This window comes from Tripterygium wilfordii, chromosome 18 (assembly GCF_013401445.1).
Source record: "Tripterygium wilfordii isolate XIE 37 chromosome 18, ASM1340144v1, whole genome shotgun sequence".
Lineage (NCBI taxonomy): Eukaryota > Viridiplantae > Streptophyta > Magnoliopsida > Celastrales > Celastraceae > Tripterygium > Tripterygium wilfordii.
The window spans coordinates 1,163,875-1,175,563 of record NC_052249.1 but is presented as its reverse complement, the minus strand read 5'-3'; the positions used below and the strand labels follow the sequence as shown (position 1 = coordinate 1,175,563).

Here is an 11,689-nt window from a genome sequence, read left to right as displayed (position 1 = left end):
AACTTGTGATGCTACTAATTGGTTTTGTATTTTGTTTGCTCCAATAATTCAATAAGTTTTTGGCACATTTGATCGGCATCTTTAATTTTGTTTTCTAATGATTAATGGCATTTGACAAAAAAATCTCGTCTTCCTTTAGAAGGATTCGTGATATATGTTACTTTCCTTAAACTTTTTCCCTTTTCGTTATTTTCCAAATTTTAGGGTTCTTAGTTTCATAAAGATCGAGCAGTATTTAATATAAATTTTATAAGGTAGAAAAAAATATTTAATGTCCAAAGTCGAAGAATGAATTTACATTTGGTTGCATATCAATTCTATTAGGTGAGATTAGGTTCAAATCAATTAATCATGGTTGCATTAATGCTAGCTTGACTTACTGTTCTTCTGGTGCTAGCTTGACCTAGTGTTAATCTCACTGACGCATGGTTGTCAATAATGGTAATACTAGTCAATTATATACATGGCGACTATGAGGGCGGGCGACATGGGTCACCGTCCAGGGGCGTACATTTTTTAAAAATTAGTAGTGTTGTAGTAACACCATGACGTATGAGATTTTATTTTTTTTAAGAATGTCTCTTTTTTAGAGTTCGTCTAAGGCTTTTGGAGACTCAAGTATGCCACTAATTATATATTCACTAGTAGACCTTATGCCTCATGTGCAAAAATCAATATATAATATTGTCGGTGTTCGGATGACAAAGTGTTTTTTTTAAAAAATTATAAAGAGCATCTGGTTGTGGTCACTCCATCTCCACGGCTAGCTCTTGATTTTTGAAGACTGAATCGCCAAGTTGAAGACTCACTCTTCCATCATTAACAGGTGTTTCAATGGGGGAGGCGAGATCATTCCCTAAAATAAAAGACATGCGGCCTAAATCCAAAGCACACAATACTTTGGATGCGACGGAAAATTCTCCCACAGCTGCCATTGCTGTTAAGTCAAATATTTTGGCCCATTTGACTAGAAAACCCTCGAGAAAATTGGATTGTTGTTGATGTCATCTCGCAAGTCCATACCATACATTTTGTAGGAGACAAAAGGTTTTGCAAAAAAATAAAAAATAATTATATGATATGCTAGCAAATATTATTAATAAACAAGTAAATAAACTTGGTTCTGGGCCTTAGTTCGAGTTTCCACTCTTGTGGAAGTCCAAAACTTGTCCAATCGAAGGGTACTTGGGCTTCCACTTCTGGCTCCCTTAGAGCTAGTTAGCTCGATGAACCAGCAGTGTTGTTTGCATCTGCTATTTTACACTGATATATATATATTAAGAGACTCTTTGTTTTTTTTAACCGAGAACGACATCTACATTTTTTCTTTTGGACATTTGATATGCGTCTAAACTCGAGCCATTAAACCTGTATGCACATAGGGAAGTTTGGACAAATTAAAGCCAATATGTATGAAAGTGAAGTGAGGAAAGGAATGTTATACACCAAAGAAGTCAAACAGAAGATATAAGTGGGCTTATTCTTATTGGGTTCAAAGTAGCTAGTTAGAGTAAGTTGGACTCAAGCCCTTGCATTAACCTCTACTAGGGTAAAGACATCTTAATTGGGCCTCTCGTTATTCAAATCTATCCTACATCCATTTTTTCTATGGTCATGAAACAAACCCTAGTTCTCCTTTTTTTTAAATAGTAATATAGTTGTGCCTCGAATGGCTGCCATACACACCACCCAAACTATTGTATTCAAAGTGTAAACTCAATAATTTTAAATAAATTGCAGAGTCATCAGATATATCGTACAAAGAGACAAATGACACTCATATCCCCAACCACCCAACTGGATTCGAACCCACGACCTCACGAGTCGTGGGCAATATAGCCATCGCTGCGCTATCCCATGATTCTACGTTATGATTAATAATTTGATATCATTGAAGATAGGAACATGATCGTCTTCCTTCTCTCGATTATTCTCTTTGAAGTTTTTCAACTTAAAAAGACTTTAGCTCTCGTCTTTATCGTGGCCTAAAATACATGCATATGGAGTCAAAAGAAAAATGTGGGAGCTGATAGGTACATAGAGACAAACGTGGATTATATATACATATATATATATATATATATATATATGGAGATTTGAAGCGCTACGTGTACGGTAACATTGATCGATTGTTTGGAGCAGCAGCAACAAGTGGTCACATCGAAGTTGCTACTAGTAATAGTACTAATGATGGTAAGACTCTGAAATTCCATTAAACGGTCAGTATCCAAGTATGTAAAATATATTTGTTTTACATGAGATATTTCAGTCATTTACAGTATTCAAACTTAACCTTTTTGTAGACGAGAATTGTAGATTTTCGAGATCGAGATTTTATGTGTCATTCGGTGATAATTTCTACAATTCAATTTTAGAGGAATTATGAAACCCCAAATCCTAACACATCAACAGCCGCCCGGATGACGCAAAGTGGCGCTCTTTATACTACAAACATTTGTTATGCGCCCACCACTGACAAAATGTTGTATGTGCTCCAAGTCAAAAAAAATTAGGTCCAGGAATTTAGTGAGATTAGATAAATCTCCAAACATGAATATTTACATTGCATTAGCACTCTTTTGACAATTGCTTTAGCACTAATCATCACTTGTCTCTATTGAGGTGTAGAATTATTTAGTTTTTTTTTAATGTATGAACTATAGTAGATAGGTAGAGAAAAAATGGTGGCTCCAGCACTATGGGGGTGGATGTGAAGGCAAGTGGGGCCCTGGCCATTGAGGAATCAGTGTAAGAAACGACAAATAAAAGGAAAGAGGTGGCCTTTTCTCTTCAATATCATGCAGGGTTTGACTAATAAGTCATGTGTAAAGAGGGAGTGAGAAGGAAGAAACAAGTCAAAAGTTAGGACAGAAATTAAGTACGGAAGAGGAATCTCCGAGGCACGTACTTAATAATAGGCAATTGGGTGATCATGATATTGATAAACAAACGCGTACCAACACTATAAGTAGTTGAACTAGTTAGTAATTACCAAACCAAAAAATATAAAAATAAAAGCAAGTTGGACTAGTTAGTAGTAATTATGGATTACACATGCCAAACGTCACTCAAGGAACTACTTATGGGATAAGAGATTTCTAGAATTTTCGAAAGTCTATAATTCTCATTCATCCAATGGTGAAAAATAAGTCTTGTAGAGAAAACATAGTGTGGTGTAACAGTTTGTCATTCCATATACTACTAATATTTTGTCCGCTTTGGGACAACACATTCTGGCTTGCATGGTTTTTTCCTAACCGCAGCATCAGTACATACTAGTTTGAGCCCTCGAATAGGTCCTAGTTACTAGTTTGGAAGATTGATATATTATACTTTGTACTTACATCTTCCCCTGGGCGATATAGGACAAGAGACTTAGTGTAACAACATGCCCCTCCGCACTAGTAACATTTTATCCGCTTCAGACCAACACATACTAGCCCGCACGACTTAGTCTTCTGAAGCTCAACACCAATCTATAGTAATTTGAGCCCCGGAAAAGCCCTTATTATTAGTTTAGAAGTTTGGCCTATTATACTTTGTATTTGACATCTTCCCTTGGGTGATGTAGGACAATAGACTTAATATAAGAACACGCCCCTTTGCATTAGCAACACTTTGTCCGCTTTGGATTAGTCCATACTAACCCGCACAACTTTGTCTTTCAATACCATCTCATACTACTTTTTTGCCCAGGAAAAGTTATTGTTACTAGTTATGAAGTTTGACCTATTATATTATACTTCACATATTCCCTTGGGCGATGTGGGGCAAGAGACTTAACCCTTTCTCGACTCGGTAACTTGCCTAGTACCACCAAGCTTGCACGATAGAGGCTTGTGGCCCCGTCCACTTTGAACCTGGTGTTACACTTAACCCCTTCGCCTCTCGATCGATAACTCGTCCAATACCCCCAAACTTGACATTGCAGATACTTATGATCCCACCCCTCAAATCGAGTGCTACATGTGGTACACCTCCAAATCCATGATAAGAATTGTATCTTATAAAAATTGGAGAGCTCCATATATATCTCTAGTTATCAGCCACGTCATCATGTGGATTTGGTGTCACCGCATTTTCTCAGGTGCTTTCTACCCATATGAGTTTGGTGTAGATTAGTGGGCGGGTAAGAAGTTTTGGGGGTTCCATTCTTTATTTTCTATAGGGCATGCAACACCATATTTTATTTAAGAGAGTAGGTTTAGTGGTGTCTTGGTGACCTAGTTTTTAAAACTTGCACGACCTTCAATTCTTCCAAACATTAAAAAAGAAAAAATAAGAACAGAAAAACCAATCAATATGAACATGATATTATAAACCAAACCCTCGTGGCTACGGCTTTGATTGTTTAATTTAAATCAGTACCAAAACACTAATTTTAATTGAAAAGTATTGGATTCTTTGCTTTAAAAGAACAAGGTAGGCACCAAATTAGTTGCACAAAAGAAAAATAGAAGAAAAAAAAATTGATAGAAAACCCAGGCTTAATGTAATGTGAATGGACAGGTTTTTCAGGTTCCTGTCACAATCTACTGATGGAGATTTAGCACTTTGAAAACTATATAATATAAAAAAAAAATAAAGAAGAATCACCAAGCACTAATTCATAAAGTTGTCCTTATAAAAAAAAATTCATAGAGTGGTGACGGGGCAAATAATAAATGTTATAAATAAATAAGACGGTTGACAAATAAAGCTAGACCGACATGCATAGTGAAGTGATATTATCATGTAAAAACACTTCGTGTGTGTTTGTGTGGCCATCCCATCATCAACAACGCGTGCGGGGGGGAAGGGGGGTGCTTTACATATTTATAATTAACGTACGATTGTCGTACACCAACAGAGAAAAATAATCAAGTGCATAAGCATTCCAGGAGCCTTTGTAAACACGCATTCTTGCATTTTCATGTCCACATCGTACGTAAAAGTATACTAGATATAAAAATGAAATCAATCTCATTGATCATATATAACTCTACATATGAGCCTGATCGTTGTTGTTTCTGTGTATTCAGTAAAGACGTTTTTATTGGAATTTATACTGAGTACTTCTAGTTTTAAGTGCATGGATCTAACAAAATGGTTGATATTAAAGATGATTTAGAATTTAAGATTCGGGTATGTCTCTCGTATCTTGTACTCTATTTCTTACTTACCAAAAAAATCGGGGTTTAGGGTTTAAGATTTGGAGCTTAATGTTTAGGGTTTAGGATTTTAGGAACCACTTGGGTGATAGCCTTGTTGGATGATAACCGCGAGGGCTTAACGACACAAATTTAGGCTCATATATGATGTCCGAAGCTCAGCCAGCAAATGTCATCCTACATTTATCTTACCGTCCTTAGCCTCGGCCAAGGTTTGAATTGATCCATGAGAATTGCGGGGTCTGCCATGTGACATGGGTTTACCAGACACTTATTTAGTGGGTAGATGGATGGGTTCTACGTTACCAAAAAATTCGGATTTAGGGTCTAGTTTTTGTGGTATAGGATTTTAGGGTTTAGGTTTTTGGGGTTTATAAATGTTTAGTCAATTTTAATCTCAAATATTTTAGGGTTTGGGGCTTAAAAGTAATGGTACTTTATCTATATATAAATTCCAATAATAACGTTATTACTATTTATTAAAAATATTTTAAAAAAAAAAGGGTTCTTACTGAGGAAGTACTGCGTATATATATATATATACCATGCAAAGAAGCCAAACCAAACCATGACAAATATGCTTTGTATTTTACCAGAAAAACACCTAATTTTTTTCCAAAAAAAAACAAACATGAATTGACCAATATAGATTTATATATTTTGTATGAACTGTGACTAGAAATTCCTCAGATAAATATTGTACGTGCTAAGAAATGACTACCCTCCATTACTGGAATAATAACAGGGAATTAGATATAAATTATTTATGCAAGTAGACAAGTAGTGACTCTTTTTTTTTTTTTTTCTCTAAAATACCGCATAGAATTATATTTGCGGTTGAAATCGAATCTTCGATACACATATACAAAATCCAATCGATTATCAACTAAGTCAATTCTCGTTGGTGCAAGTAGTGACTCTTGATATTTTTACAGATTGTATCGAAAAAATAGCATGGATTTGAAGAAATGTGGAGTAGCCAACATGATCACGTAATGGACAACACAAAGTGGTGGCATTAACACATGAGACAAATGATCCACTACTAAGTGTAGGTGGAGTCATTTTATATTAATCGACCGTCTATCTCAATATCATAGATATGTAATTTAAAACACCCCTTTTTTTTTTTCTTATTATTATTCTCCACTACTCACTATATATTATCCTTCCCTTTGACTCATTTTCATACCACTTGTTCAGCTTCAAATCTTCTTTTTAGTGTAGCCACAACCTATATTTGAAATTAGGGATAAGTAACGGATAAGCACCTCCACTTTCAAAAAAATAACGGATAAGCATTTACATGTTACAGTTTCAAATCTGACGATACCGTATGACACTGTTGGTTTTGGTTTAACTGTTGCTTATGAATCTCAATCCACACAACGCTTTATGCGCACCGGATTGAGTCTGATCAAGTTGTGGTCGCTGCCTCCTCAGAGCTCGAGCAGCAAGAGCCAAGTCGATACCCTCGCCCTTCTGGAAGGTTTCATGGTGTTAATATGGATTCGGAAAGTCTTTAGTTCGATTCTCATTGGGAGCCATATTTTTGTGACCACACGCTGAATTTTGACCCAACTTATCCTATCATCATACGCGTTGGTCTAACGGTCCAAGCTTAATCCCAGAACAGATGCTCAAAGGGTTAGCTTATATAGTATTGTTCTCGATTAAATATGACTGCCCAAGCTTAGGCCCAGAACAAATGTTCAAAGGGTTATCTTGTATAGTATTGTTCTCGGTTAAAAAAATATAGAAAACTAATCTATATACAATGCTTAAAAACTGAAATATTTAGAACTTATATATTGCATCACGTGTGATTAACTAATAAGAAATGTTTTTGTTAAAAATAAAAAATATCAAAAATATATGTAATTTGTATGGTAATTGTATTTGGACTCTATTAATATATTTTTTTTGGGTAAGTATTTAATATATATATATATATATGATAATATTAATTTGTTTATAATTATATTATTATAACATATATATATATATATATGTGTGTGTATATAAAATTTAAATCTTTTTTTCAAAAAATTAAAATTTATATTTTTGTTGGCACTTCCCGTGGGCGGACTCTCGACTGGTGCACATAATAGATGGATACGTAAAACTTTTTTTTCTAGAAATTGGGTCACAAGACAAAGACAAGACATGACATTGAACCATTAACGTGACATACAAAATCAAGATCAAATACCCCAAGTCGTTGCTTGTGAAATTATCTAAAACCCTAAGCCAACATAGTCCATATATTTAGTGCACACAACTCATAAAAATGTTCCTCGGTTCCCTAGCTAAACATATATATGCGAAAAGACCATTCTCCACATTAGGTTTCCACACTAGAAGGGTTAGATTTGTGTTGTTCAAGCGTGTTCCACTAGAGTCACTAACTTCACAACGGATAATATTCATGTCTTTTCCTCAATGTTTCATTCTTTAAAACCACATCTATTTGTTATATGTTAAGACTTATATCCTCTAACCGATGCGGTTTATAAATAATGATTCAATCTTTCTCACTCAAGAGAACCTTTTAAGGATAAAACCGTGCATGTCTTAGGCCCGAAACGGACAATAACTTTTCGAATTGTTTGGTTTGGATTTATACGATGCCTTGACGATAGTATCCGAATGTTTAAAATGTTAAAAGTGCCAAAAAGGCCCATGTCCACTTTGTTGCAACCTTAATAAACCAGTAAAATAGCATTGTCTCCCCACTTTGTTGTACATGGGGGATTGGTGGGGGTTGTTATATACATATATATATAGTTGGTTTCTTCTGAACTCAACCACTCAGCAATTAAGAGTGTATCATTTGCCAAAAAATAGAATTTACAGGGCAGAGCTGACAATGGACTCTGTTACTGTCATAGCCATTCCAGGGGGAGAAGAAGTAGCTCCCAAAAAGACTAATGATAAATCCCAAAATCCTCTGTTTCTTCTCATCATTTCCTTTCTTAGAGAGAACAAAAGAAAGCTGCTTCATAGCATCAAAGTTGGGATTGCACTTGTTTTGGTATCTCTCTTGTATCTCCTTGATCCTCTCTATGAACAAGTCGGCGAAAACGCTATGTGGGCTATAATGACTGTTGTTGTCATCTTTGAGTTCTATGCAGGTTTGTTGCTGCTTATACATAACACATATATATATACATACATATCTGTTGAATTATATGACGTAAGATTAATTCCATCCCCTGTTAATAAACAACAGGAGCTTTACTTAGCAAGGGCTTGAATCGCGGAATTGGTACGGTTTTAGGGGGTGGATTGGGATGTCTAGCGGCAAGTTTTGCTCAACAAGTTGGAGGGATTGGCAATGGCATTGTTGTTGGCATTTCTGTGTTCATAATTGGTAAGAATTTTTGCAGATTAGTTTCATCAGATAATTAGTATACAAATACGGGAGGGCACAAGTTCAACTCCACCGCCGAGTAATTTAAACGTTATTTCGCATGCCCGATAGTTTCAACGTTATTTCCTGCTCCGGCCTGGTTTTTTTTCCTGAGTTTAGAGCAAGCCCAACTGCTCGATTACCAAAAAAAGGCATTTACTGAACATACTTCCATGGATGTTTTTCAGGTGCAGCAGCAACCTATACTCGATTGTTTCCAAACGTAAAAAGGCGATACGATTATGGAGTAATGATATTCATTCTCACTTTCAATTTGGTGCTGGTGTCTGGTTTGCGAGCTGAAAAAATAATGGAAATAGCCCGTGAACGTCTCTCGACGATCGTTATGGGTTTCTCTGTCTGCATATTCACAAGTTTGTTCATCTTCCCTATATGGTCAAGTGATGAACTCCATGACTCCTTAGTCTCCAGATTTGAACACCTTGCCTCTGCCATTGAAGGTTAGTTTGTAAACCAGAACACTGGTTTTTTTTTTTTTACTAATTCATCAGTACCACTAGAACTCCAATAATTTGAGATTTAACAACTACAATATGTGTTTATCACAGGATGTGTAGAGGAATTCTTCAAATTCTGCGACGAGAAGGAAAACCGGATAATTCCCGGATTTGATAAATGCAAGACGGTGCTGAACTCCAAGTCTAAGGATGAATTACTGGTAATTCAATCAGTCTTCCTGCACATTTTATAATCTATATAAACACACACACACACACACATATATATATATACATACACACTACTCTGACACACTTGTATTACATTTTATGGTTTCAGGCGAATTTTGCAAGATGGGAGCCCTGGCATGGGAAATTTGGTTTTTCCTATCCTTGGGAAAAGTACCTAAAGATTGCTGAACATCTTAGAGAACTTGCTGCAATGATTCTGTCACTTAGAGGTTGCCTTGAATCTCCTAGACAGGTATAATATTAGTGACTGCTCTGCCTGAATAATTGCATTTTATTAGTGTTTTTTTTTGTGTGTGTGGTAAAGTTTGCCTTTGCACATTCGAATTCGATATGTGCCTAAACTCGAGCCGTCATACCCGCTCGCACATAAATTTCTCACCTGACAACTGGGTAACTTATGACCTCCCTAGTCTATAAGGTTTGACTCCAGAGAGATTCACTAAGTACCTAACACCCAAGTGGTTATGTAACTAGTCTTATTATGTATTGAAATGTGTCAATGTTGTATTTTTTGCAGGCACCAAGAGAATCCATTGAAGAACCTTGTGAAGCAATTGTGTCATCACTCTCATGGACACTAAAAGAGCTTGGAGAGAGCATCAAGAGAATGGGAAGATGCAAGGCAGAGGACACAATAGTGCCAAAATTGAAATCAGTAAGAGTAGAATTAAGCCTTGTGATGTCCCCAGCAAGATTAGGGTCATTGGATAACAGTCAAGGACTTGCAATGGCGAGCTTTGTGTTTACATTGATGGGGATGGTTGAGAAGGTTGAAGAACTAGCTAAAGAGGTTGAAGAACTTGGTGAAATTGCCAATTTCCAGAATAGCTGAGTCTTAAAAACACATGTGCAAGTGATTTGTACAGAACCATTTTGCCAATTGTCTTTGGCTTGGTCAAAAAATACATGGGGACAAGATAGAAAGAATATAATCGGCACCCTCCTCTGCTAATAGCTGGAGTTTTAATTTTTGTAAAACCTTCAGTCATTACAATATTGTAAATGGGTCTATATGTATCTTGCGGTCACGCGTTTGGTTTTGACCCAATTTATCATGTTATCTGGTGGAAAAAATTTTGTGCGTGTAGACATGACGGCATGAGTTTAGGCTCATACCAGATATTTAAATGACAATTTTTTATGGTGTCATTCTCGGTTAAAAGGAAAAGTATCGCCGAACGAAAGTAGCAAAATGTGATGATATTATGTGGGCCATTTCCATTGGATGTATGAAAAAAAAATATTCGTCTCAACAATTGGGATGTGTATGGAGCAGATCTAAAAAACATGTGATGAGTTCCATATATACTTCAAATATGATTCATACACCTCAGTAATTAGGATCACTGGGATCCCAGTTGCTGGAGCGGGTAGCATAAATGTTGGATGTATCATGGAGGTCATAAATGTTATTAAATCCGGTTGGGTTTTGTCTTTACTCTTTGAGGAGGAGGACAGATGAGAAATGGAAAATGGTGTACTGGGCTTGGGCTCAGGTGGACACTGGGTTCTTTTGGGCCAATGGATTTGGACCCAACGAGTTTGAGAGCCTTGTGAATAAAATACTAACCTAGTGTTTTTTTTTGGACTACTAACCCAGTGTTGAGTACGGCCCAAATATGAATTGTGAAGAGGGTAATGCATTTTTAGTCCCTCAAGGAGTTGTCAATTTTCAACTCGTTCAAACGTTCCAACTTGATAACCCAAAATTAAAAATTATTTCAATATGCTCACACGTCACTTGGGCATATATTTCTTATTGTTCGGGCAGATTCCTTTTATTGTTTTTTTATACAACATCAGCAATTTGACTATCAGAATAGTCGAAAATCTTTCTTATTGTTCGGGCAGATTCCTTTTATTGTTTTTTTATGCAACATCAGCAATTTGACTATCAGAATAGTCGAAAATCTATCTGAGTGTGCATATTTGAACAATTTTCAACTTTGATTTCTCACTCTTATGAACTTACATCTTTTGACTTTACCAATCGATGTGGGACAATAACAAGTCGCTACACTCCCCCGCACTTGTTGGTTGGGTTATGTCAGACCCAACAAATGGATAGGAGGGGGCTCGTCCAACTAGACCGAGACAATTCTTTGATACCATGTTAAGAAATCCCACCCCCACTCACATATATGATAACATTATTGTCCACTTTCAATTTGTCGATTCCTGTGAATACATCGGTCCCACATGACTTTGTTTCGGGCTTAGCCCAATTCACTTGAGCATAGGAAAATGCCTCTTGTATGTGAGAGGGGGCTCTCTCTTATGAACCCACATCTTTTGGCTTTACCAATCGATGTGGGACAATAATAAGTCATGACGAGTTGTTATATTTGAACATTTGATAATCAAATTGGACAGCTCTTTAAGTGATAAAAAATTGCAATACATAGACAATACAGCTT

At 36.2% G+C, this 11,689-nt stretch overlaps 1 protein-coding gene across 1 annotated transcript; it reads left to right on the top strand.

The window, feature by feature from the left end:
• Nucleotides 1-7,982: 7,982 nt before the first annotated feature.
• Nucleotides 7,983-10,243, top strand: LOC119984837 (aluminum-activated malate transporter 2-like). The gene is made up of 6 exons (XM_038828969.1): nucleotides 7,983-8,284; nucleotides 8,383-8,523; nucleotides 8,751-9,023; nucleotides 9,132-9,241; nucleotides 9,361-9,504; nucleotides 9,790-10,243. The coding sequence occupies exons 1-6, from the start codon at nucleotides 8,020-8,022 to the stop codon at nucleotides 10,102-10,104; spliced, it is 1,248 nt and encodes a 415-aa protein (XP_038684897.1). The 5' UTR covers nucleotides 7,983-8,019; the 3' UTR covers nucleotides 10,105-10,243.
• Nucleotides 10,244-11,689: the final 1,446 nt, after the last annotated feature.

Bases quoted from the DNA above. Each gene is read 5' to 3' on its own strand.
- LOC119984837 (XM_038828969.1), top strand. From the start codon at position 8,020: ATGGACTCTGTTACTGTCATAGCCATTCCAGGGGGAGAAGAAGTAGCT. The intron at 9,024-9,131 runs GTTAGTTTGTAA...TGTTTATCACAG, and splicing joins CCTTGCCTCTGCCATTGAAG to GATGTGTAGAGGAATTCTTC. The intron at 9,242-9,360 runs GTAATTCAATCA...TTATGGTTTCAG, and splicing joins AGTCTAAGGATGAATTACTG to GCGAATTTTGCAAGATGGGA.